At 45.5% G+C, this 27903-nt stretch overlaps 1 protein-coding gene across 2 annotated transcripts; it reads right to left on the bottom strand.

Annotated features, from left to right (window-relative positions):
• Window positions 1-558: 558 nt before the first annotated feature.
• Window positions 559-25506, bottom strand: LHX2 (LIM homeobox 2). 2 transcript variants are annotated; one of them, XM_003757109.3, is made up of 5 exons: window positions 24870-25506; window positions 21927-22129; window positions 20417-20826; window positions 10326-10531; window positions 559-1310 (listed from the first exon to the last, which is right to left on the bottom strand). In XM_003757109.3, exons 1-5 carry the CDS (start codon window positions 24987-24989, stop codon window positions 1023-1025), a joined length of 1227 nt encoding a protein of 408 aa, XP_003757157.1. In that variant the 5' UTR covers window positions 24990-25506; the 3' UTR covers window positions 559-1022. The 2 variants fall into 2 exon arrangements, with proteins under 2 accessions (XP_003757157.1, XP_023363167.1); XM_023507399.2 differs by lacking the exon at window positions 24870-25506 and adding an exon at window positions 22386-22465.
• Window positions 25507-27903: the final 2397 nt, after the last annotated feature.

The raw sequence follows: 27903 nt of genomic DNA, 5'->3' as shown, positions 1-27903 counted from the left end.
TTGTTCGATTCCTTTATTTTATAGAGAATGGAAGGAACTTTCCAAAGGTCCCAAAGTGGAGGAATTGGAATTCAGATCTTTTAACTTCAGGTCTCATTGCTCTTTCTACTTTGTATTTCCTCTCTGAATATTTCCATTCTGGGCAGTGAAAATACCTTGTCCCCTTTCAAACAGGCTCTCCAGTAGGCAGAGAATCTTTCTATCTCTACATGTATCTCAGACATCCTAGGAGGCAGGGAGGGAAGACTGGGAAATACAACTCCCAGAACCCCTGGAGGGAATGGCTGCAGGCCATCTGTCTGACTTTCCAGTTTAGTTGGAGGTATTAGTCCCAAGAAATCTTTGCTAGACTGAACTGCAGCCAGTTACCCAGTAGTTTCGATAAGTGGTTTTATTACTGGTTAGATTTTACAAATTCTGATATTCGAACAGACGTCCACCTTAAAATTCTAAAACAACAACAGAACCAATGAAGGGGTGGTGTGTGTGTGTATGTGTGTGTGTGTGTGTGTGTGTGTGGTGTCTGTGTGTGTGTGTGTGTGTGTGTGTGTGTGTCTGTGTGTGTGTGTCTTTGTTTTTTGTTTCCTTGTTTGTAGAACTATTCAAAGTAACAAACTTTTTTTTTTTAAACATTTTTGCTCTGGTCATAAATATACAGAGAGAAAAGGAGGCAAGAGAGAAAATGGACATGGGAAATCCAGTATGTAGATAAAACAGTATATAAGGCACGTGGCAGTCTTTGAAATACAAGAAGCTCTAGCCAACTTAAATTAATTCTTGTTTTCCTTGCTCAGTCAGTCCACAAAACTGTACAGTTACACAAATGTTGTGTTGCGGATAGATCTTCCAAGTTAATTTTCAGTCCACACTCTGTAGTTACCAGAACACTCATTTTCCCCCTCTGTTTCCAGGCGAGATCCTAAAATGTGGTTAGTTAGTTGCTCAAAGCCTCTATTTAAAATACACTTGGAATTCAACTAAAGGATAATTTCTTTTTTAAAGAAATTATTGGGAAAGCGTCATCAGAAAAGGTTTGTAAGAGTTGTCTGTGTGGGACTCCTGGACTCATGGCCCTCCAGGCTCCCAGGCACGGAAGTTAAGACAGACGTCACAGTTGGCATTGTGGGATTAGTCAAGTCCGTGAGGGTGGTGGGGGTGCTGGAGGGGCTCATGGATGCGTTGGAAATCTCTGAGGCTGGGCCCGATGGGGTCCCCGTCTGTAGTGTGGAGTCTGAGGTCTTGTCCACCCCTGTGTTCTCCTGGCGTAGAAGGTTCCGCCTGAATTTAGCTCTGGCGTTCTGAAACCAGACCTGAAACAATTAGACAGAACAGCCAGTGTTTACAAGCCTGTAATGAAAAAAAGAAAAAGACAGAGACAGAGAAAGACAAAAGGAAAAAGAGAGAGGGAGGGAAAGAGGTTAAAAGAGAGGGATGGAAAGAAAAAGAAGGAGAGAAGGAGAGAGGGAGGAAAACAGAAAGGGAGAGAGGGAGAGACAGAAAGAGAAGAAAGAAGTATAAAAGCGATAATGAGAAAGAGGAAAAAAAGAAAGAGAAATGAGAGGAGAGGAGAAGAGAAAGGGGAAAAAAGAAAGAAACCCAATCGACCAGCTTCCCATGGGATCATTTTTTTAAAGCCTCTGGTCAGCTGCATTGAATAAGAGCAACTTTCTGGCTTGTACCCAATTCTGTCCAGCTGATTTTGGCCCAGGGCTGCTCTTCAGGCCCACCTGTGTAGATTCGGCCCAAATATCTAAGAGAAGGGGTGAGTTGAGGCAATTATCTGGCTAATTCAGGCCCAAGAAATCTTGCAATTGGAGGAACAGTATCATAAGGAACTGAATAAAACAAAATATGTATCTGCACAGAATTTGGTAGAACTGGGGCCCTGGATCTGAGAAACCCCTCCCATGTCTCTCCACTTATCTTTGGTTAAGGCAACATCATATTCAGAATACTCTTTGAAAAGATAATTGCTTGATTTACTTTTTATATGTGTATATACATAAATACATACACATTGAAACATGCATTATACTGTATAGTAGACACCTATAGGCATATATACATATACATTCATATATAATACACATAGATGTATGCAATTATACATGTATTGCATGAGGATGTATATTCATCGTGTATTTATATGCATATATCTGTGTTTACATATACATGTGCTTACTCACATAATATATGCACATATCACTATGTGTGGTTCTATAGATACATGTTTATATGCACATCTATACATACAAACAATGTTTAAAGGTAAATATAAACATTATACATAGGCATATATGCATATAACAAATACTTATGTGGACACATATATGATATTTTGAGAAAAAACTAATGAAAATAAATGATGTTCAAATGTTGAAACTCCAGAAAAGTCAGGGATCACTGGTCTAGATGATTTTTAATGTTTCTATTGACCTTAGATTGCTTCTACCTTTACTGTTGGACCACTCTCCCCACACCCAAAGAGAGAAAAAGCAAGGACTTTCAGAAAGGATGCCATTGTCTATTTTCCTGTTTCCATCCATGCTGGCAACTATATTTACCTCTGTGATGGGGGACATTGAGAGAAATCCAATGTTTCCCCTTGTCTTTCCTTTTCAGCCTACTGAGAATCCCTATTGCTCCCCAAGCCCTCAATATCAAAGTGGCCTTTCCATAAGAAGCCATTTAGTAGGTGATAGTCATCGTGCCTTAATTTTGACTCAGTTTTTAAATCCTATCTAGTCATATCTGGAGACAGTAAAAAGAAGCACTTAAAGAATTCTCTTAACAAAGTTTTATCTTCTTCCTTATACCTTCCCATATATGTATGTTCAAGGATTGAATCAAGGCATGAATGATGGATGATGCTGGTGATGATGGAGATCATATGATGCTGCTGAAGCTGATGACTTCACAGCAACAGTGAAGACAGCTCACATTTCTAGAGCTTTTTAAGATTTACCAAAAATTCTCCTTACAGCTATCTTGTGAAGTCAGAAAGGAAAGTAAGACTATTTCCATTTTACAGATGAAAAAGCTGAAAAACATAAGAATTAAGAAACCTACCTATGCTCACAGAGTTACTAAAAATGCAAGGCAAGATTGGAGTCAAGTCTTTTGACTCTGAACCTATATCTGTCTCTTATGGGAGGAGCAGGCTTCTCCCCAGATGAGCCTCAGTTTTACTCAAGAGTTTTCCTTTGCTTTTAATATAATGATAGTCCCATATCCCAGCACTGCTTGTGGCCCCTAATGTCTTCATGGTGCTCCCTGGCAGGACTTTTACCTTCCTAACAGGTTGTTGCCTTACAGAAACAAACAAGGAAATTATTCCCTCCAAATTGATGATATCCAAAGGAAGCCATCCTGGATCTTGGAGAAGTGAGCATATCAGTGAAGTGAACATTTATTTTAACAGTTCTGTCCTGCAAAAACCATGAAATCAATGAGGGTGAGTGCTGAAAAAGAAAGTACTATGTGAAAAGTAAGGATACTTGGCTTTTAGGTCCAGTTCTGCCATTAAATTACTGGGTTACCTGGGGCATGAATTTTATTTCTCTAGGCTTAGTTGTCCCTTCTGTAAAAGGGAGAGTTAGGAGAAGATGATTTCCAAGGTCACCTCCACTATGTTCTATGTTCAAAATTTCTTACAGCAATAACACTATATATTTTAAAACAATTTTTTCCTAAGATCCTTTGGCTTTGTACTCCAGGTTTTCTAACAATCGCCATCAGTTGTTTTCATTAGCCTCACACAATTTTTGGGGGGGAGGGAGACATAAGTGAGTGGATAACTTTCCCAGGGTCTTCATGTCTAAGACTGGATTTGAACTCAGGTCCTTCTAACTGCAGGACCAGTTCTCTATTTACTGCACTATCTAGCTGCCATTAGCTTCACATACTTCTGAATAGTCTTTTCATAACCTTCTCCCCAGATATTGTACTGGCTCAAATATAGGCCTTCCAGAAATATAGGTCACAAGCCCCACAATAAGATTTCCTTGAAAGAAAAAATATGAATTACTTTGTAAATTTTTCATATAAATTTTTAAAATAATACTAATCATTGGCCATACTCCAATTTCAAACAAGCTATCTTTGGAAGTGAAAAAAAATACAGTCTATATTTGGATCAATTTGGGCTTCAGATTTCAATGCAATTATTATTAACATTTTTCTAAGCAGCTACAATGTCTGAGCAATAATCAAGCTTTTCAAGTTAAACCAGCCTAAACAGGATTCTGAGATACAAGCTGATCGTTAGAAGTGATGGTTCTTTCTTACTGTCATATTTATTTTTGGCATAAATCCAATGTACTGCAGATTATTCAGTCTTCAAGATGATCTAATGGAACCTCCAAAAGGAGGTGAGGAAATTGAAACTCAAAGAGGAGAAATCATCTGATCATGGTTAATTTGTTGAACTGGGATAGACTCTACTTAGACCTCAGACTTTTAATCTGGTACTCAAGGCAGGGTTATTATTGACTATCTCCATGGGATAGATCTATGTTTCCCTGCTTCTGTTTTGCAGCAGAGGTGAGAGAAATCCAGAGTTAAATCAACTGCTCATAGATCACAGAATGAGAGAGGCAAAGCTTAAGGCCCTAGAAACCACAACTTAGTTAACAGCAATTCATCTCCTTACACTGGCCTGATCTGGAATAGGAAACAATTTATATATCCTTTGGGAGTAACAAGAACATGTCATTTTATTTAAAATGATAATAATAATTACCAAGAATATTAAAGAATCTGATACTGTGGCTGCTGATTATGACTAGGAAATAAACCAGGATCAGAAGGAGTAACTGTGATAGAATGCAGCCAATGAAAATTCTCCCGAAGACTGAGCTAGTTAGGATAGCAGAGAGCATTTGTAAAGAGGAAGAAAGTAGGCTCCTAAGATGAGCCTATGGACTGGGAAATGATCTCTTTTTATTTATGCCCATTTTTGGTTCTTTAAACATACCCAATTTATTTCCCCTCATAGAACCTCAGTTTCTTCATCTATAAAATTGATAATAATCCTGAGACTACCTCCCTCTTGAGACTATGAGGAAAGTAATATGTAAACTATCGAGTGCTATGGAAATGTGAACTAGTAGTAATATTACTATTATTTTTGCTGTTATTATGCAAAATTGCTACAGATTCCTTCTTTCCCAAGAGCCTTTTAGACACAGTTATATGCCACTTTGGGATACTGCTTTTTGCAATTAGACCATGACCTAAGAGGCTAAATCCCAGACCTACTTTTTTCATTTTAGCCGATCAAAAAGAAGAATGCTAATATATAACCACTTAGAAATCATAATAAATAACAAAAGAAAGGAATAAGACCTATGGTTTTGTTAATATGGGAAATTCCTAGAAGAGGAATTATTCCTTATACCAATATGGGTCGGCACCTTTCCCACAACTTATAGTTTTACAGAGTTGCCTACAATGCTAAGGCATTACCTAGGGTCACATAACCAAATATATGTCCAAATTCTTTTCTGGCACTGAGATCAGTTCTCTCTCCACTATGCCTTGCTGCATCTGGAACAATTTGAGTTTTGTCCATAAAATACTCTGCCCATAAAATACTATGCCCACTGTTACCTATCTTCTACCTCCACATCAACATTGTTCTCTAATCCCTAGAATCTCTTCTCTGCCCTGTGAAAGATTAAAAAGAGAGGAGTAAAGCTCTCTGGGGAAGGTAGGTGTTGAAGAGGACAGAGAGCCAGACGAAGTCAGGAAGAGTTATCTTTCTAAAAGTTCAAAACTGGCCTCCGAAAACCTACCAGCTATGTGACTCTGGACAAGTCACTTAACATCATTTGCCTCAGTTTCCTAATCTGTAAAATGAACTGGAGAAGGGAATGGCAAACCACTCCAATATCTTTGCCAAGAAAACTCCAAATGGGGTCACAAAGAATCAGAAATGACCAAAACAACTGAACAATAACAAAAGATCCCATTTGCAGAGGAAGCAGACAACTCTGAAATCAATGTCCAAGACTGCATATGGATGGAGCTGATGGACACAGTCCCAATCTTCTTGAAAAGGGAGAAAGAATATCATATTGGAAAGAACATTGGAGTACACAGTCAGGAGACATAAATTCTATCAAGGTCTGGCTCTGCCACTAACTCATAATTTATCTTGATTAAAAAAGTTACCCCTTCATTCCTGGCTTCAGTATCTTCCACTATAAAATGAGCAAGCTGATTAAATAGCCTCCTACATCCCTTCTAGCTCTAATATTCCATGTTCTGTATCAGTGTTTTAATAATCTATATTAATCTCTCAGGCATTCCATGTTCTAATTTCCCTTCCTAGGGTAACATTCCTATAAACTCTTAGCAGTTTATATCCTAAATCTCTTTCAAGCCTACTACTAAATCATGTATCCTAACATCCTATATTATACCACCGTCCTTATTCTAATATTTTAGGATTCTAAGGGAGAATATTCAACAAATTCCACAGACCTTGAATTTTTAAAGAAGGGGCAAGTGGAGTTATTGGCATAACAAATTTGGACAGAGTGCTCCAGAAAGAAATGGCGTCTATAAAGAAAGAGCTTGTCCTGTTTGCCCTTTGTGAGGGAGAACAGCACCTGAAAATTCTGATGATATAGTTGCTCATCTATGGGGATTTTACCATCCTCTGCTATTACCTTCTAATAACTCAGAGTTGAATGGAGCAACTGGAATCTAATTGCCAGATGCTCTGGGATCTCTTTCTTTACCTCCCTTGCTCAATGTTACTTCCATCATTGGTCAAAAAGGGCAGAGAAAAAAGAGCTCATATCTGTGCTTTTCTCCCAGCTGAGTAGAGACTGGCTAAGGAAGGAAGCTGAATCAAAAGAGAACTTGGACATCTTGGGATTTCACTGATTCTATTTCTTCATAGCCAAATATCCTTAAAGGTAACTACAGCCGAGCCCTGAGTTAGCAGCTCACAGAATCACAAGATCTAGAACCAGAAGGGGATCCTTAACTAAAGCATGAGTCCCCTGTACAACATCTCTTGACAAAAGGTTATCTAATATGTGTTTGAACACCTAACAGAACACACTCTGTTTCATGACGTAGTCAGATTTAACTTTTAGAAGTTCTTCCTTATATTTTGTTGAAATCCACTTCCCTGAAACTTATCTCAATTGGTCCCACTTTTTTTGTCCACTGGTATCAAATAGAATAAATTTACTCCATTTCTCACCAGGCATCACATCAAATCACTATTCTAGTCCTCAGGTAAATGAAGAGGAGAAGATGAACAGACCCTAACATTCCTGGTCTTTCTTTTAAGATTCCAAAGTGGGAGACACCAACTCATCATGAGATCCACACCACACATAGATTTTAAACCTACTGTGTATAGCAGCTTCTTGCTTAGGTTTCGAGTAGCAGAAGGGTATGGTTCGTAGAAAAAGAGTTAGGGGTGGAAGAAAGGAACTTTAGCTAAAGGAATATTAGAAATTAGAATGCAGGATGTTAAAGTCGGAGGGTAAATGGGAACATAGAATGTCAGACCTGAAAAGGACCTGTTTAGAATGCGGGAACTGTTTAAAAGCTAGAAAATAGAATAAAGACTGTTAGAGCTGAAAGAAACTTTAGATATTGTTCTACCTCCATTTTATAAATGAAAAAAACAAGGCACACAGAGAAGTGACTTTGCAAGAAGGTAAAGGGCAAAGCCATGACACTATATCCTTTTCTGATTCTGTTTAAAGTCCTGACTTCATGGGAAATGGCAGATGTCCAATGATTCCGAAAACTCTAGCATCTCCTTATTGATTCTTCCCACTTTCTCCGGAGATATGAGAGCGCCTGCTTGTGGCAGGGGTGATGAGTGTCCCTTGGGCTGTTCCAGGTTGGACCATCAGTGACTAAATACTCCTCACCTCTCCCAAATTCCCTTCCCCCTCCTGAAAATAAGGGGTTGAGACAAGGAAATCGGATACAAGGGCCGCATTTTCTAAGCTTGAGTAATAAAAGAACTTGAAGAAAACTTGAACAAAATCCTAAACAATCCTGTCCCGAGCTGACCTCGGTTGTTCAGGTCTCCTGGGCAACTCCTCCAAGTTCCCATCTCGGTTTTCCCTCCCCACTTGCCCTTCTATTCCCCTTTTCTCCCTATGAAACATCCCTACTTCCCGGAGGTCATAAAGGAACGGAAGAAGAGATGAGGAAAGGGCGCAGAGAACTCATTTTTTAAAATGGGTCAGTGGTCTAGAACCCAGACAAAAGCAGAAAAGGGAGACGGGAAGCAGGTCCTTGTAAGGGCAAAGAAGTGCATCAGCACGAGATTGGTTTTTGAGGAGTTCACTCGGCTGACGTCACAAAATCATCTCTAGGGAGCCGAAGGAAAAAAAAAGTGACATCTTTCTTCTCTCAAAATAGTTCTTCGATCATATAATTGAAAAACGCGAGTGTGACTCCGTTCTTTGTCACCAATCTCTATCTCTATCTCCTCCACCACTCAGAGAACTAAGACACCTATTCCAGGCCTCCATTTTATAAATAAGAAAATGGGGTCCGGAAAAGGGAAGTCCCTTACACTTAGTAGGTATTTAATAAATGTTTGCTGGATTGCTCAAAGTCGCCCAGCTCTTTAAGGTGCAAGCCTGGTTTATAACTTCAGATTGCAGATATAACGCTCTTTTCGCTACGGCAACAAGAGAAAAAATAATTTCCAGACTCTAGTGACCCCAAATTTCCTTCTTTCACGCTGAAATTTCTGAGTTTTCATCTCTCTACTATCCCTCTCCCCGACCTCGGTGCCGCAGCTCCCCTAAGAACTGCACACAAAAATCCAACACTGGATTTCTGTGTTGGCTAGAAGGCAGCCTTTGCGCAAGAAGCTGTCTTTGGGATACCCATAACCAGCCCGCTCCCCAAGAATTTATCCCAGCGATCGTTCCTCGACCTCGACTGGAAATTACAAAACTGCACATTAGAAATTAATGCACTTTAATCTTTGAAACAGTCATTTATTATTCATTTCCACCACGGAAACAAATATGTTCTGTCTGTCCCTGATTGACAAAACAAATGAAAGTTTCTATTTCTTTTTTCGGGGTAAATATTCAGAGAAGTCTCTGAACTTCCTCAGTGTCTTAACCCAGCAAAGGAGTCAGTCGGCTCCACTCAATTCATTTTTGCCTTTCTCTGGAAAGTCTACTTACCAACAAGACAGGCTGGGGAACTGAAAGGGGAGGAGAATGGGAGAAACACGAAGTTAAACGAATAATTTACAGTCATCAACGTTAGAGGAAACTCGATCCCGAGAGTTACACGGATAAGAGAGAAAGAGGATACCAAGAAACAGAAAGAGACCTCAAAACACAAAACAAGAGATAAAGACACAATCACAGACTGAGGCAGCGAGAAAGGGACGAATGAAAACAGAGAAAGGGCCGAAGTGCTGAGACCCGCTAGAGATGGGGGGAGGGGGGTTTGAGAGTAGGGGACTGGAGCCTCTGGTACAAACAGAAGGGAATTGAAGAGATTAAAAACAGAGGAGGCAGAAAACCGGTTTAGGGGGTGGGAGGGCAAATATAGGCAGAGGGTGTGTGTGCCTCCAACGTAGTAGGCACATAAAATGCTTTTTGGACTGAATCAACGTGAGAAACAAAGAAGGAGGAATTTTATTTCTTCAAAAAGTCAAAAAGAGTGATAACAGAAGACTATATAGCATAAAGGAAGAGAAACAGAATGGCTCTCTGGGCTTCTTTTCTCTGTCGATAAAATTCCAGAATAGACTGGATGGTCTTTCAGGATCCTTCCAGTTCTAAAAATCCTATGTTCCCAAGGAAGAGTGAGGAAAACAGAGAAAGGGACAAAATAATTCCAGTAACAAAGCATTCAAGGTGAAAGAGAAACTGAGACAGAAATGCAGAGGAAGAAGCAGGAGGAAAGAAAAAAACACAGAAAAAAAAAAAAGGGAGGAAAGAATAAGATGTTAGAGAAAGTGATCCAAAAGAAGCAGGATCAGGATTTTTTCAGTTTCCTTTTCTTTAAGGTTTATCTGGTTTTTCATCAATTGTAAGATTTCTTTCTGGGCTTCCATAGAGCCAGTCTTTTATCAATAGAGAAAGCTTCAACCTTTGAGACCTCAGGGAAAACTCCAGAAGCCCATGAGTTTGGGTGTGTGAGCTTGCACTGTGGGTGTATTGTGTGTTATGTGTTTTGTGTACTGCTATTGGGTGTGACCTATCCCGGGCATGATTTACTGTGGATTGCAATTTGTGTATCATATTGTATAGCTGTGTAATCTGAGATGGCCGTGCTTTTGCCTCCCATTACTTCCCCCAACCACTTACCTGGAGGACTCTCTTGGTGAGACCCGTCTTCTGTGCGAGCTGTTTCAAGTCCTTGGCGTCGGGGTTATGGTTAATAGCAAAATAGGACTTCATCGTCCTCAGCTGGTGATGTTTGAAGGAGGTCCGCATTCGCTTAGTCTTCTGGCTGCTGGGGTACTGCTGGTCTCTGTCCAGATGGTCCCCGTCATTTTCATTGCAGCTCAGTGCTAGAGAGAGAAAAAGGTTCAGAGGTGAAGGGTGAAGTGAGGAGATTTCTCCTGTCCTTAGATTAGTAAAGAAGACATTTCCCTAGAAGAAGCCTGCATCCTTCAAGGTCGGAGGTCCAAAGTCCTCCTCCCAGAGGCTACTCAGATTCAGTCTGCAAAAGTTCCAGTCCAATCAAGAAGTCAACAAAACCTACTAGGCTCTCCTTTCCCCATCCAAATGGAGAAGAACCCAGGTCTGAGATGTCAGCTTATTGTCTATCAGATACAGTCTGGTACTGTTCCTTCCAGACCTTAAAAATGAAAACTATGACAGCTGCTATGGGTCTCCCTGTCATAGCTCCTACGATGAATGGAATTAGAGCTGATTCAAAAGACATGGAGCTCAACCTTATAGATGAGGAAACAGAGGTCCAAAAAAGAGAGATAACTTGCCTCAAATCACCCAACTAGAAATGAGGAATTTGAACACAGGGCCCTTGGATTCTAAATTATGTTCTCTTGCCACTACATTAGCCTTTCTGAACTTCAGGTAGAGTTTCAAAATCATGTCACTATATTTGTGGTCTATCTGAAGCTTTGGATAATATAGGACAATTGATCATAAAAAGAAATCCTTATGAGTTAGAGACTGAATTCTTCTTTCATTCAAAGTATATGCATATGTAAAGAATGGAGAATGTGAAATATATATGTATACATATATAAAATAATAATTGCAGTAAAAATACATACAATAAAAAGGGAACATGAAAGGGTTATAGATGCAAACAAGACATTTGAGTTATTTTTGTCAAGATTAATACACATTTTTCTAAAATAAATTATAAACAATTTTGATGTCATTATGGTCTCGTTACACTAATCTTATTTTGTTTTATTTAATTGTTTATTATTAAGTTCAGAATAAATTTATATATAAATATGTGAATTTATTTTTAAAATCATTTACACATAAAATTTCCTTCCCTGCGCCGGGTAAGGACTAGACAGAGCTCCTTTCAGTAGTATTCCTTTTTTAGACTTTAGAACTGGAAAGGACCTTGTCAATCAACAAATCCAATATTCTCATTTTATAAGTGAAGAAGCTGAGACCCCACAAGAAGAAATGATTGGCCCAAGTTCATGCACCTAGGACTTCTCAGAAGCAAGATTTCAACCCCAATCTTCTGTGTTCAGATACAGAATACTATCTTATGTTCACATCTCTGTCATGAAGCAGACCTCAGAACAGCCATTACAGGAAAGGGCAAATTTCTCCAGCCCCAGGTGAACCAACTTCTCCATAGCTAAGAGACCTCATCTCCTTCACTATCTCCCTGTTGTCCAGACACAACCCGGGCTCAGAGGCACTCCTCAGCTAGGAACAGAGAGCTGTCGTCCCTTGACATTTTCCAGCCTGGGACTGAATTCAGTGGTTTCCACAAAGCTTAGCTATTACCCCAAATGGGCTAGGGAGTAATCTTTTCACAGTCAGTGAGAAGTTCTTTCCACAAGAGACCAGGTCACAGCTTGGCAGGGGGCTCAGGTCACAGTTGCCACCCACTGTGGGCTCACAAAGCAGAATGTCCTCTGCACCCCCTGCCCCAAGAACCCAAAAAACCCTTTGCCAATAATTCTCAGAGAAGGGCCCTGCCCAGCCACCAACAGTCCACAAAACAGGATCTCCTGCCCTTCCCCCTCTAAGAACCCACTGAGCAGGGTCTCCCTCTTCCAAGATTCCTCAGGGCACAGACCACCTGGGAGAACCCTTAGGATCAGGCCTGGGACTAGAGCCAACAAATGGGGGAGAACACAGGGGTGCAATTTGGGGGATGGAAAGGGAGGAGCTTAGTCGTTTAAAACAAGTTCCTGCCATTTAACAAGGAGTCAAAGGATAGTCCTTAAATGTGGTTTCAGAGAAATAATAGCTCCCATTCCTATAGTGTTTTAAGGCTTGCAAAGCTGGAGCCTTTTCTTCACAATGGTCTTATGAGGTAGGGAGTACAAGCATTATTATTCCCATCTTACCGATGAGGAAACTGAAGCTCTGAACAGAAAGTGAATTGCTCAGCTAATAAGTGTCAGAGCTGGAATTCTGGCCCACCTCTCAGAACTCTTAAGTTCAACCCCAAATCTGCCAGTTGCTCCCAAGGTGCCTGAGAACAGGAGTGAGCTCAGGGACATAAAATTCCTTTTATTCTCACTGATCTTCAATGCCCATCCCAAGTGATAGGAAATGGGGGAAAACAGGAAGAAAGGGAAGCAGCTCAAAATGATAAGAATAATGTTTTGTATGTATATAGGATTTTGAAGTTTACAAAGTGCTTTCATATACATAATTTCATTTGATCCTTACAACAGCCCTGTGAGATTTTTCAGATGATGACAGTGAAGTTCAAATAGTTTAAATAACTTATCCAGAATTACATTGCCAAGAATTGTATTTTGGAGTTTGAGTTGAAGTCTTACAAGTAAACAATTCTCCTCAAAGAAGGGGTGGGCTGGGAGCAGAGGAGAAGGCTGTCTCTTGGGAGCAAAACTGGGACATAGCATTTGTGGACCTCAGATAAAAAGTTGACAACTTGATATTAGAAAATTGTTCTCCCCTACATTTCTGACCATTCCTATTTCCACCGCATGCCAAAGTTTACAAAATGCTTTCCTCCTATGAGGTAGATGGGTGGTCTATATTGATCAAAAAGGGACCCTGGTCTCCTTTTTTTTTTTTTTTTTTGGTATGGGAATTCACTATCAACTCAGACCCTAACCAATTTACAACTTTGAACCTCACGATGTGGTTCTGAGGGACTAAGGGATGAGCCTAGAGGTTTCTCTAGTAGTGAGTGTCAGAGGTAAAATTGAATTATAGTCTTCTTGATCTCAAGTCCAGCCCTCCATTCACCATCTCCAGCTGCTTCTGGTCTCATTTTATAAATGAGAAATGAAGGGACTTGCTCATGTCCACAAACTAGTACATATCATATATGATATTCTAAGATGGTTCTCGTTCCTTTGGACATTTCATGGTCATTGATTTTGAACTCAAAGAATCATTTGTAATCATCCAGTCCAACTGATGGTCCCATTCCATAGATGAAAAAAGTGAAATCCAGAAATATGAAATAAATTACCTTAGATCACAAAGCAAGAGACAGGATTTGATCCCCAGGTCCAAAATATAGCAGTGTGCTTCCCAATATATGGCTCTATCTCTTATAGCATGACATTTGTCATTACATAAGTATACATGGGCCTTAGAGGGCAGGATTTGCTGGCATAAAAGGGATAAATACATTTTGAAAAGTCATATTTAAAGAGTCACTCTCTGCGTCTCTTTGCTTATCCTTAGTCCCAGGTTGGTTTAAAGGGAGAGAATGTGGAGGAGGGAAAACACTGAACCATCCACAGCTGCTCCCTCAGGCATGTTCTCAAGGGGTTTCTCTCAGTCCTTCCCAGGACAGTGCCCCCTCCTTCCCTCCTTCTCTCCTTCTCTCCCTCCTGGACTTCTGTTAATGAGCTCTGCTGGGGGCCTTTGCTGGCCCAGTGTGCCCTTGGGTATCCTTCCTGAGATAGGCCTGGGGGGTGGGGAGGGGAGAGTCCAAAGGGAAAGGAACTCCTTTGAGGAAGTGAAAGGGGGAAGGGCAAAGTAGAGAGGAATAGGAAGGAGGTAGGAGGGGACAGAAAAGCAAGCCCCCCTCAAGGGTTGGAACCGGAGAATGAATAGAACAGAAAGAAATAGAAATAGGGGTAAGATACTAAGGAAATATAAGAAAGTGAAGAAGAATAAATTGTTTCTTGGTTGTAACATGTAGGAAGCTTAGAAAAGGGAAGGCAGTAGTATATTTTTACAAAAGATATCTGAAAAAACATTTGCCCACTTTGAAACTTAGCATATCTGCAAAATGGGCATAATACTATTAACACTACCTCACTGACCTTTAAAGTGAACAGAAATAATAGCATATTGGGCACAGGAAGGCTGCTCTGGATAACGTAGCTGAAGCCTGGTCTGTTCTGGGAGAAGAAACCAAGGCAAAACAGAACAGGAGGGGAAGAAGGGAGGTAGAAAAATCAGGAGATGGTGGAGATTGTAGTTAAGGGAGGATGAGTCAGGGATCGAAAAAGTGAGAAGAATTGGGGGTGGGAGGGGTGGGATGAGATCAGATAGAGGTTGAATTTGGAAGATGGAACTAAAGTCCCAGGAAAGAAAGAATGAGGGAGAGAGGGGGTTAAAGGGAAGGAGAATGAGAGGTCAGGGTAAAGAGAAAAGGGGCCAGAGGGGAAAGGTGGGAGATGGGGGAAGGGATGAAATGAGGGGGGAAGGGGAGGTTGAGGGATTAGTTCAGGAAAGGGGAGACTGGGCCGAGAGGGAGGTCGGGGAAGGGGGGAGATGGGGTGGGGGAAGCGTGGGGAAAGGGGAGAGGGTGGGGAGGGCTTTGGCTTTCTTTTTCCCTCTCAATTAGGCCAATTCAATAGAGCTAAAGAGCTCGTAAAATCATGAATAATTTACTCGTGATCTGTTATTAACCCATCGGGTTTCCAGCTCTTGTCGCGGGGACTGAACCTGTAATCAAATCTGACTTCGCCTCATTTTACTAAAGACGAGATTGTAGGTTCAATTGTCTAAATAATGGATTGGAATCAAATCAGTAATTACGCCGCCAGGCAAAAAAAAAAGGGGGGGGGGATATGGAAGAAATAAGTCACCGCCTTCCGGACAGAGCTGTTTGCCTGGCCCCAAAGTCTGCCCGCCAAGCTGCTCCCGAGCTGCTTTGGAGCGCCCAGCTCGGCCAGGCCAACCCCATGCTGCGCTGGGCTCAGAGCTCCCCAAGAGACCGGGCGTGGCTCTCCTTCTGGTTACCAGCAGCACCAACCCCACTCCCCTAGCCTTCCTTCTCTTCTTCCTGGCCTCCCCCAGGGTCTGACCAAAATCGCCCAGCCCATAACCCTCCCCTCAATTCCCCACCACCACCTCCCAGAGCGCAGGCAGGCCCCCTCCCCCCTGCCTGCGCTGGGGCCCAGAAAAAAAAGGGAGGGGGGAGAGTTGGAGAGAATTCTGAGGAGCTGGGCCACAAGGGTCCTGCCCTTTTTCGTGCTTTACTCAGACTATCAGAACAGTGGGGGAGATAGAAGAGTTTCTGATGAATTTCTGTGCAAATTCGGAGGGGTGAGTGGGACTGCTATGCTCTTGACAAACTTGATCCTGCTCTTGTTAGAGCCTATGGGATCATAAAATGTCAAGCTGAAAAGGAACTTTAGAGATCAACTAGTCCAAACCCATTTTACAGAGAGGGAAATGGAGACCCAAATGGGGAAGGGATTTGCTCAAGATTATGCAGGTAGCAAGTAGCAGAGATCAGATTTAAACTTTAGATTATCAGACTTTATTTGAAGCATTCAACCTGATAGTCTAAGGATAGCTTCAAGCAGATAGGGAGACATTCATTCCCACTCCCACCCCCACACAGTTACTAGACCACAGACCAAGGACCTCTTCACATGCAATATACATACCTATATACATTTATTTCTATAGCATCAGGCACACTGCCATCTCAGCTTAGATTTGGTCCTGTATAGATTAAGGACTCCCGTTTCTCTGAAGTTTACACAACACTTCCCCCCAAAATGGTCCTGGGAATATATAGAGCCTACCTTCCCATTTCACAAATGAGGAAACCGATGCTTGGAGAGAACTGACTACCCCACAAATACATCCGATAAGTGTTAATTTTGGGGTTTTAATTCATTCCAATTTTCTAAATTCAGCCCTTTCCACTACACTATGAGACCCCTGCTGGGTTGAGTGACCTTGTGTCATCAAACAGGCAAACCCATATATTTGGGCTTCTCAGAATGCATTCCTTCCCTGGCTAGGGCCTCCTGCTCCAAACCAGGCTCCCAGCATCACTTGCCTGTCTAAAAGTCTCTTCGCTACATGAATGAGTTTTTGGCTGAGGTTAGAAGAGGGGGAGACATTGACTACTCAGGATGCTTGCTAATCTGATGGTGACATCGCTCCCCACTCCTTTTCTGGATAGATGTTAGTTTCTGTCATATGAATAGGAAAAGACATAATGCTAACACTCATCTCACATTTCTATCACATTGCAAGGTACAAAGTACTTTACTCAGAACATTTCTGTGAGGTAAGAAAGTAGTATCCCATTTTTCATAGATAAGAAAAATGATGTTTTCTTGTCCAAGGACACACAGAAAGGAAATATTAGAGCCTGAATTCCAACCCAAAATTCCTGACTCCAAGCAGTCATTTCTCTATACCATTTGGTCTCTAAAAGGAGACAGAAACTGAAACGAAAAAAGAAAAATCTTCTGAATCGAGGGAGACTAGGGCGGACCTGCAGGGATGCCGTTTTCCTAGGAAACACTGAAAAGTGGCCCCACGTTCAGGCATCAATTCAGCAGTCCCTCTTCTACCTCTCCCACCCCCTCCCAGATAACAAAACAAAATTTCAAAACTATCCTCCAGCATCTCACTTCTTTTCAACAAGTGAAGGAGGATGAACGACAACAGGGGCAGCAAACTCTTTAAGGGGAAAAAAAGAGACGAGAATGAAGGGAGGGGGAGGAGAGAAACGAGGGATTGGGGGGGGGGGGAGAGAGAGAGAATGGATCTTTTTGAAGTCTTGGCTTCCTTCTAAGCTATTCTCCACTTGTCAGCCTTCATCCACATCTCAAACCCGCCAGCCAGTCTTCTACCTCACAGAGATACCAGCCCGGGAAGGGGGGGGGGGGAGGGGGGAGGGAAGAGAGGTGGAAGGAAGAAGCGAAAAATCTCTCTCATTTACTCTACAATTTAATTCTCAACGTAGCTTCAATTGCTCCTCCCCCCACCTACCTTAAGAAAAAAAAATTCCATCACCACACACATACACCGGCCACCCGTAGGGAATAGAGATCTCAGAAACTGGTCCTAACTTCCATGTTAACCTATCCACACTTAGAACAGTTTATAAATATATACAGATTTCACTTTTATCTGAGAAAGTAAGGAGGCAGCAGCAGTTTCATCCTCACGGAGAAGGGGAAAACATCAGGTTCAGTGGGAGAAGGAAGCCAAGTCAAAACTGTAGTATTCAAACAAACAAACAAACAAAAAAAAAACAACACCGCCCCTTTAATTTTCCAAATCCATGTTTTTTGCATTCAAGATTCACGGATTTCGATATTGGGTTTAACATTTCAAACGGAGGTACATGAAATTCATCCTCCCCTCTCTCCCCCTTAAAGGAAAACGAAAAACCTACAACCCACCAACTCTCCAACCTGTTTCTCTCCATCCTATTTCTTCGAAGATGTTATAAAGCTTCAAAATCGCCACTGAACTTAGAGCATCTAGACAGATGTGCTCCATCACATTTTAATCAAAGTAAACCCTACTTTAATACCGCTTCCCGGCCCCCTCCCCTTACTGCCCATCCTTCCAGATAGCTGAAAATATAGTTTTGTTTGCAGTTGTACATTAGACTGAAAGAAGGAAGAAAAAAACTCCCGGAACCGGTTATCTCGAAAACGAAATAAAAAATAATTGCAAATAAACTCTATCTATTTAGGAAGCCAGGGGGATCGTAAAGCTTTCCGGACCTGTCCATACCTCAGGCAGATGTCGACGGTTTAATTTACTAGTCCTCAGAACCTCAACATGTGCCTCCTAAAGGAAGGTGGCAAGCGGAGGAGGGGGCTGGGAAGGGGCAGAATGAAAGGCTGAGCCCTGCAAAAATTACAGAAGAGAGGAGACTTCTGAAAACAGAAAGACTAAACCAAGACCTCTTAGACTCAGCCGGAGAGACGCGTAGAGAATGGAAAGAATGGTGCACCCTGTATTAGGGTCACAATTTTTGTTAGCTATGTGACTTTGAGTAAATCCTACATTCCCTAGACCTGTTTTCTGATGAGCAAAATGGGAATAATAAGACCTTGAATTTCTTATATCAGCGTGACGTTGAGAAGGAAGTGTTTTAGAAACCTTCAGAGAAAGGGGAGTTGTTATTGTTGTAGTTATTTTAAACTGTTTGACGACCCACCCTCTCATCTCTCTCCATCTCCAACACCTCGGGAGTTCGTTCCCGGAGCCAAGCCCCACTGCTTCCCTGGTCCTACATTTCAGGAAATATGTTCCTACTTAGTACCAGGCAATAGCTCCGCAGTTTTCAGAGAACTGTGCAGTGCTCCCAGCACATTAGTTTCTCAGGTACCGGGGAGGCAGGATGAGGACGGTGGGGGGCTGCTCCCAGGAAAGGCGGGGGAAGTGGGGACGGAAAGACTTGGAGCCTGAGCCGAGGGGCATTTGGTAAAATTAGCCGAGGTCGAGAAAAGGGGAGAGAATGGTTTCCTCTCCACACCACGGATTTGGCGCCTTCTGCTTCCCCCTATTCCCCAAATCCCGAAAAGTGATCCCTTCCACCTTCATCATCAGCAGATCTGCGAGGTCGAATTCTTACAATTTCAATCCTCTTCTCCCTTCTCGTCCCACCAAGTTGCCAGTCTGTGGTCTACTAGTCCTCAGAATCTCTCGTCTCCCCACACCCCCGCTCCATACCCCAATTTGGCATAGACCGGAAGCCCCTTCCCTGTCATCTATCTTGTTAAGGCCTCAGCAAGTCCGTTCTTAGCTTCTCTCCACCTAGGCTCGGCCCTGTCTTGCTCCGGCCTTACACTAAACAGGCCTTGCCTCGAGGTCCGTCTGGCTCCAGGTCTGAGTCCCCAGCCTGGGCCTCTTCCCCCCTCCCCGCTCCGCCCCGGGCACCTGCTCCCAGGCTCTGGGCTCAGTTTGCCACTGGCTCCTGCAGTACTCAAGTCGCTCTCCCAGCCTGGGCCCCGGCCGCTCTGCCGCTCCTTACCCCAATCCCACCCCAAAGACGAACAGCTAAAATCAGTTATTGGTACTCGGAAACTCTAGCTTCACATTTCGATCTTCCGGGTCTCTCTGCCTTAACCTCCCAGTCCGGACATGTGCTCTACCGCTCGGCACCAGACTCTTAGGGCCCCTGCAGCTCCCTGCCCCGGCTGCTCGAGCTGGGGCTAAGGCATCCGGAGGCAGCCAGCACCCTAAGTTGTCTTTCGAGGGCCCCCAGAGAGGACTCCTGGTCCTCGAAAGTGAGAATTTACCATCTCTGGCCTTCATCTATTAGCTCTAAGCCACATTTTTCTGTTCCTTTCCCTCTAGTTTCCCGCACCTGCTCCCCAGAAACTCTACGGGTCTCTGCAGCTTCCAGACCTGGTTTCTTTCTCTAGGACCGGCCCTTGAAGCCGGGACTAACCTGCCCCCCTCCTAAGCGAGTTACCAAAGGGAATTCACAGCCCGGCCCTCGGAAGTGCTAATTTACAAGCTCTGCCTGACTTCCAGATTTCAATTCCAGCTACCCTTCTTTTCTCTCCTACCTACTAATCATGAAAAGTCCCCCCTCCTGTTTTCTCCTTAACCAGATGACCTCGCTTCCAAACTCATTCCTTATGAGGGGCTGATGGGAGGGGGAGGGTATTAGGGGCAAGAGACCAAAAACCAAACAGCTTCCAAGACCAATTCATAATAAGTTCCCATAGCTTTGAGATGCTGCACCCCCTTCCACCACTACCCCGGCCCAAGTCCCAGAGGACTGAAACATAAGGGTAGTGAGGGGGAGGAGGTCAAGAAATTAACGCGTCCCATTTAATCTCAAGGGGTTAAAGTAGGTACGGGAACAAGACGGGGCAAGATGGAAATAGGTGGCAGAAGTGGTTTAAGGAACTGCAGTCGCGTACCATCTGGGCAGGCTCATCAGCAGACACAGTTTCAGAGCCCTCGCCCTCCCATTTGCGACGGACTCCCACTTCCCAGCGCTGCGCCTCGCGGGGGGAAGTAAGACGTCTAGGGGGCTAGGGAAGCCGCGGCAACGCACTTCTTACCTGCATTGTAGGCGGCCAGGTCCGCCCCAGGCCCTGGGCTCTTCCGTTTCCGCGGCCGCCCCTTCTGCACCGTGCCCACGCCGTTGTAGTAAGGGAGGCCCAAGGTGTTGGCCCCGCCGGCGCCCAAACCCGAGCCCTTGGCTGCTGCCGCCGCTGCCGCTGCTGCCGCCGCTGCCACATCGGCGTGGTTGAAATGGGCTTGGTAGTCACCCTGCAGCAGCGCCTCAAAGTGCAGCCGGCAGTAGACCAGGCTATCCTTCATTCCAAAGTGGTCGCCCGTGGTCAGCATCTTGTTGCAGGTGGTGCAGGTGAAGCAGTTGAGATGGTAAACCAAGTCCCGGGCACGCATTACCATCTCTGATGCTGAGATACCCAGGTGACAACGGGCACAGCGTTGCACAGAGAACCGCCTGGGGTGAGGAGAAAAGGAAAGCAATTTGGGGAAGGTGACTTTCTGTACACCTTAGAAGTTTGATCAAACCGTTGTCCTCTCCGTTCCCAACATCATCCCCAGCGTCAGATTCTTCACTCTTATCCAGTAGACTAATGGGATCAAGTAGGCCTTGAAGTCTGAAGTACTGGGTTCTAAGCGTCTTTCTCTATCCTAGGCTAAGTGTCTTAGGATTCCCCAGTTTTTCTCCTTCTGACACTTAATACCCTACCTTTACCTGCCTTTACCAGAAAGCTCCCTGTTTCTCCAAGTGCTTGTGCAAGACCCAAGAGAGCCCCCAGTTAGCTCCCACTCCTGTCCTCCTCAAAGTTGTCAACACCGGGGACCAAGGGACTTGTCACATGTTTTTGCCCTTCCCCCACTCCCCACCAGCATCTCCCACGCCACTACCAGTGAACAACACAGACCCCTGAAACGAGGGAATTTGAGAGAGCCAAAAAAAAAAAAGAAAGTGATTGAGTGAATATAAGAAAGTAACAGCAGAAAGATGATTAAAATTAGAAATAAAATGAAAGACCCTAAACAGCAGGTGAGAGAGGGAAAAGTGAAAGGAGGGAGAAAAAAGAGAAATGGGAGAGAGAGAGAGAAAGAGAAAGAGAGAGAGAGAGAGAGAGAGAGAGAGAGAGAGAGAGAGAGAGAGAGAGAGACTTTTTCCATCAAAATGTATTTCCTGTCCACACCCAACAGCTCCCAATCACTCTGATCGATCCAGAAATCTCTAGAAACAAGAATCTCTTTTCCCAGGGATCTCTCGTCGCCTCCAACACAAAGTCCAAATATGGCGGGGGAGAGGAGTGCAGGATGCCTACTTTTGAGACTCCTGAGACTAAAGGGAGAAACGAATGGAGGCCAAGGGAGACGCTCCCTCTTAGTTTCGCTTAAACTTCCAAGAGGGATAAGGAAGGGAGGAATTCCGCCTTTGTCCATCTCTTAAAGAGTCCATCCAAACCCCTACCCTTTTCGTTCCAGGACAGAAACATGCCCCCACATCCGTTCCCCCAGGGCAGCTTAGGCCGGGCAGAGTGGGCTGCGCTCGGGATGGGGAATCTGCTCCGGTACCTGTAATAGTCTTCTTTGCAGTAAATGCTGCCGTCCTTGCTGAAGCAGGTGAGCTCCGACTCCAGATTGAGTTTACACTCGCAGCACTTCAGGCAACGCATGTGCCACTGTTTGTCCACTGCTAGTAAGTAGTAGCGGTCGGAGATCTTACCTCCGCAGCCCGCGCAGAGCGCGGCCCGGTCACTGCTGATGGACGGCATGGTCTGTGAGGAAGAGAGGGCACGGTTAGCCCAAGTCAGGGTCGATGTCACCTGAAGGTTGCTATCCTGATCCTTTCCCCCCAGGCCAGAGCACACCTCCCCACAGCAACCAACAACCACTCCCGCTCCAAACGCTGCCCTCTTTCTTCCACTGTCTCCCCTAAAAGAAGAAAGATACTCCACAGTTTAGTAAGGCGGGTGGGACTAAGGAAAGAGAAACTTTTGCCCCCGGGCTGGTGAAAAGGACCCCAACCCCCACCTCGTAGCCGGCGTGAAACCAGACGCCCCAAAGCGGCGCCTTGCTCGCGACCTCTGCCTCCTCTTCGGCCCCGGTCCCAGTCTCTGGGTCTCTCTCCTCCCCTCTCACTCCAGATCTCTCCCTCCCAATCGCCTTCGCTAGCTCTCGCCCTCTCCTTCCTCCCCCTCACCCCCCTTTCTCAGAGTCGCCCTCTCCCTCCCTTTCTCCTTTCCTCCCTCCCTTTCTCGCTCTCCCTCCCCCTCTCTTTCTCCAGAATGGCTTTGGGGCTAGGGTCTTTAACTCGGCCTACACAAGAGGATGGAGGGGGGTAAAGGAGGAACCAGTGGAGGGAGCGAAGAACCCCCCCTCTCCATAAAGTATCTTTTCTGAGCCTCACGGGTGACTTAAAGGGAGTATTTTAAAGAGTTTGTGTTCCCTGAAACATCATGATATCCAGACTTTTTTAAAAAAAAAACTCTTTTGGGAGCGGTTTTTCTTCCTCTTACCTTCCCTCTCCCCAACCCTGGATTTAAAAAGAGAGAAATAAAATATAGTGAACCCCACACGGTTTTGGAAGTCCGCGGATAGACTGGAGTCAGACGCATAATCGCTAATCTGAGCCGGGCGTTTGAATTCAAAACAGGACCTGGGGAAATATTTTTGCCGGTCCCCCTTTCTCCTATTGCAACCGAACTACAGTCCTCTAGGCCCTACAAGTGAGACAGCATCCTTACGCACTCATTACCAGACCAGACCTTTTTTCCACCACAGAGGGAACCGACTTTCAAGGAGGCCGGCCAAGAGGTCTATCAACCCAGCGACAACGGCTCGGTGACCAACATTAACAGTCCACTACTCTCAGCTCCTTCCCCAGAGCCCTATTTGCCCCGTACAGGACCCTTTAGTACCTTCCAGTCCCCCGGGGCACCAATGTTTAGCGAAGAGGAATAGACAGACTTCAAAATGCTCCCGCTCTCTCGGCCCACAGCTCCGGTCCTACCCCGTGGAGTCTTTAATTTATTTTGTCTAATAAGAATCAGCGCTGAGAAAGGAAGGCCGCCTTGCCCTGGATCCAGGCACAGCTCCGCAGAGAAATCCCAAAAGCTGGGCCAGGTTATTTTTCTCTCCCCAAAGGTCACGCCCGAGCTGGACGCTGGGCCTGGCCTGCTCTGGGGACAGCCAGCCGGCCTGTCGGAAACCCTGGGATCCCGCGGCCTGAGTCAACCCAGAACCCTAAGCCGCAATTGGGGCCCCAAGGAGCGGGGCCGGTGCCCTTAACAAACGCTGCAGCCCAACTTTGGGGCTCCCCCCACCAGGGCTGGAAAAAAGAAGTGGGGTGGCAACCGCCCGGCGCTTGTCTCCCCCCAATACACCCCCCTGGCAGACACACACCCTCCCAGACCCAAGACCCCCAAGACTGGGATAGTAGGCGCCGAAAGACAGACAACGAAGCCCTCGAGCCCGAAGTAATCAATCCTCTGCGGGAATAGTAAGCCAGGTTTTGCCCCTCCGATTCCACGCAGTGGCTGGAGGCTAAAGGGAACGGGGTTGGGGGAAAAAAAAAAAAAAAAAAAAAAAAGGCAAAGAGCCAGGGAAGCTCCTACAGCCCGGAGCCCGGAGCCCGGAGCCCGGAGCCCGGAGCCCGGAGCCCGGAGCCCTTAGCCCGGAGCCTGAAGCCAAGCGGAGGACACAAACTGACGGCGGATTGTGCCGGCTATTTCTTTCCTCCAAAACCCGGGTCCTGGCTGCCACAAGAACCAAGGCTCCTTGGGCTGCCCCAGGACGATAACTAAAGAGGACTGAGCGCTGGGCACAAATCAAACTCCGGGGACGCCAAAGTGAGGGAGAAGGCAGATGTTCCTCGCCTTTTCGCCCCATGTCACCCAAAAGAGGCAGGTAGTCCTTGTCCTGGGCCCAATTGGGCCCCTGGATCTCCCACATCGGGAGAAATGCTCGGCGTTTCTCTCGTGTGCTTCTTTCTCGTTTTCCATCTCCTTCCTAGGGGGGAGCCGCAGCCCAATAGAAAGCCCTCCGTCCTCGGGTGAAAGAGTGTTGTTGCGGGCTCAGCTTCTTGCAGCTCCAGCCTTGGCTTCTGAACCCCGGGCCCAGCGAAGGGCGCTCCGGAAAGTACACAGCTCACTTTCCCCAAAACTTCGAAGAGGAGGTGTGGGAATCTCCAGTTCTGCGTTTCTCCACACACTCCCCCCAACCCCGAGATCGTAACTCCCAGTCAAAGCTTGCTCCCTTCTGCGCCATCCCCCCAAGATCTTTCCTCCCGGATCTCTCAAAGCAAACACGGGTATGAGGTGGTTGATCTGCCTTCTCCTGTTGTCAGTCCACGGCAAATAGGGGGTTGGGGGGAGTGTTGCAGAAGAACTGGAATCAGCATTTGGAGATGATATCGTCTCCCTCCTGTGCCCCACAGCCTCCCCTCTCCCTGTCTTGTCCTGCCCTCGTTCCCCTCCGCAAACACCCCTTTCCCTCCTCCCCAGCCCGTGCGCCTACCGTCTCCGTCTCGCCCCGGTCTATGGCTGAGCTGATGGCTGGCGCTTCGCTCTTGGCCCTGCGGTCCATTTCGTCGATGACCCCGTGCACTTCAGGGCCCGACAAGCTGTGGAAGAGCATCTCGGCGGGGCCGGGCCCCCGGGCCGGAGAGAGGAGGAAAACGAGGAGGAAGCTGTGGTTGAGACGCGGGAGAGGGAGCTGGAAGCGCCGCGGGAGGCTGGGGGTGGAGGGAAGGTGGGAGGCGGCTGACTGGCCCACGAGTGCTGGGGGCTCACCCTAGACCCGAATTCTTCCGGGGGTCGGTTCGCCCTGCGCTCGGGAATGTTAGCGGGCCAGGCGCATCCCTCCTCCCACCGCCTCCCGGGCTGGGCTCTCCTTCGCCCCAGCCCAGCCCCGCCCAAGCCCAGCTCCCCTCAGCCCCCCGGGCTGTCAGCGCTGCTTGGAGCAGCCGGCTGAAGGGAGCGGTTCTTTGCGCATGGTCTGCCTGAGTCCCCTTCCGGACGTGCCCCAGGCCTGGGCACCTACATATCAAGAGGTCTCGTTCACTGAGGAACAGAACTGCGGGGTATTGGTGAGGAAAAAAGGGAGGCTCGAGAGCGGTGGTTAGATGTCGAGCCCCGGGACCTAGGGAGGAGGGCAATAGCCAACGCCCCCTCTGTGTTCCCTCAGTCGGTTGGCATGGTCGTTTGGCTTCGGGGTTAGGGGCTAAAGCCCTCGGCTATACGCGCTGCTCGAAGCCTGGAGGTAGCAAAGTCTGTGAGGCTGGGTTCTCTACCTCCTCAAACTCCGCCGGTGCCTCTCCCAGGGAGGGGAGGGAAGGGGAGGAGCTAGGGAATACCAAAAGGCAGGCAAGAGAGAGAGAGAGAGTCAAGGGATGAAGGTAATGATGAGCCCCCTTTCCAAGAGCAACTCCTTCCCCCCAATCCCAAGTATCCCGCGTCTCCAAATGCACCCTGTTTTGCTTATTGTGCCTTTGGCGGATCCGAAGTAGCTGGCCCTCAAAGAGAGACGCGTGAGTAACTGGGGAGGAGCAGGGTAGGAAAGGGAGGACGAGGATGAAGAGGAAGAGGAAGAGGAGGAGGAGGACGAAGCAGATCAAGAGAAAAGACGAGGTGGGCAGGAGGAGGAAAGGAGGAGGAGGAGAGAAGAAGAAGGACAAGGAGGAGGAGGAGGAGGAAGAGGAGGAGGAGGAGGAGGAGGAGAAGGAGGAGGAGGAGGAGGAAGAGGAGGAGAAGGAGGAAGAAGAAGAAGAAAAAGAGGAGGAGTCGGGATGTCTGCCGCTGCCTGGACCTGCTTGGAGCAATCCCCTTAAAGTGCGAGCTAAGCAGCCACCCCAGCTCTGCAGTCCGGGTGAGCACAACCCTGCGCGCCTTTTCTACAGCCTCCTCTGACATCACGTCCTGCCATAGCCCTATTGGCTAAGGGCCGCCTCTGGCCCTCGCAGCTCGTGCTGCCTGGAAGATGGGATGCAGAGGAGGGGTGATGTGATGGATTGGAAAGGGATGGAGTGAGTGGTGGAAAGGGTGGGGGGGAGCGACTGGCTGGTGTCAGAGAGGGAGGGAAAGAAAGAGGAGGTGGTATTGGTAAATTCTAAGCTGCTGATTCCTTCCTGTTTTGACTTTGAAGGAAAGAAAAAACCTTTCACCTCTCTTCTTTTCACCCATCCCCCGCCAATATATTTCTGCAAAAAGATGTTGAAAGAATCCTCTCTCTCCACCCCTGCTGTGACTACTGCTGAGTGTCCCTACCCAGTGCAAGGGACACTGTCTGGGTTGAGGGGTAAGAGTGGGATGAATAAGGAGAGGGAAGGCCCAGCCCCTGAAGCTAGCAGTCAACACAGCTTGAATTTAAACCCATTTCACTTCGGGTCACTGTAGGAAATCCACCAGTTTCCCGCCGCTGGCTGATGGGAACATCACATGATTCATTTCTAACATGAGCTGAACAAGGAAAGGAAGAGCAGGATAAGGAGCAAAGGCACCAGAAGGGAAGGGGAAATCAAATTTCGCCGGCTTTTTAGTTATAGAGGAAAATTATTTTCTCTCCTCACTTTCACTCAAAACTATCCCATTCTTAAAAATCCATTCATATTTAACAAAGTCTTTAAACTCTTAGAGACCTTCCACACAGTAAGTTATTCCTCGGTTACTGCAGCTAGAAAAACTATCCAGGATGCTTTCTGAAGATCATCACAAATCATCTGGGATAGTGGAAAAAGTCCAGAACTTGTAACCAAAAGACCTCCCGTATCTTTCAGTTATTAGCCTCCCGATTGTGGGCAAAGCTAATCACTTCAGCTCTCCTAGTTTATACATTTTTAAAATGGCACTTATCATCCTTTATCAGTCTCAAAAGAATGCTGTAAAGACCAGAATCAAGTGAAATCACGAATAAAAATTGTTCTATGAACCTCAGCATCCTTTCACTCTAAAATTTACATGATACTTAGTTTTGTGTTTCTCTTATGCTCCATTCACATTTTATTCTATTTTATGGTTATTTGAATATGCATTCTCTTCTAGATTGTAATAATTGGCAAGGACAGATTTTGTTTTACCTGAAATTTTAATTTCTCCCAAAGTTTCCTACGATGATATGCACTCATTGGACATTTAACATTTATTGTGTGAATGTGGACAACAAGTGATTAATAAATGTGTGTTGATTTAAATATGCAATATAGATTTATTATTTTTTTCTGCAACAGAGGTGCTCTTCCCAGACCTTCCCAAGTCTGCTAGATTTACATATTTTCCCTTTCATGGTCGCCTTTCCTCTGGACCTCTGAAAAGTCTACCCCCATCACAAACTTTGAGATTCAAGGAATTGTTTCTGGGACTCCTCAACTATGAATTAATTGTGTTTATTGGAATTACATGAAATTACAAACAAATGTGAATTAATAATTTGCTGAATTTAATATAAAATCAGAATGTCCAACCCTGATTGGTAACATTACTAGGGACATTATAATATCACACACTCAAAACACACACACACACACACACACACACACATACCCCTTACTGGAAGG

The sequence above is a fragment of the Sarcophilus harrisii genome, chromosome 2 (assembly GCF_902635505.1).
Source record: "Sarcophilus harrisii chromosome 2, mSarHar1.11, whole genome shotgun sequence".
Classification (NCBI taxonomy): Eukaryota; Metazoa; Chordata; class Mammalia; order Dasyuromorphia; family Dasyuridae; genus Sarcophilus; species Sarcophilus harrisii.
Note: the sequence above shows the minus strand (reverse complement) of the source record. Positions and strands in the feature narration are given on the sequence as shown.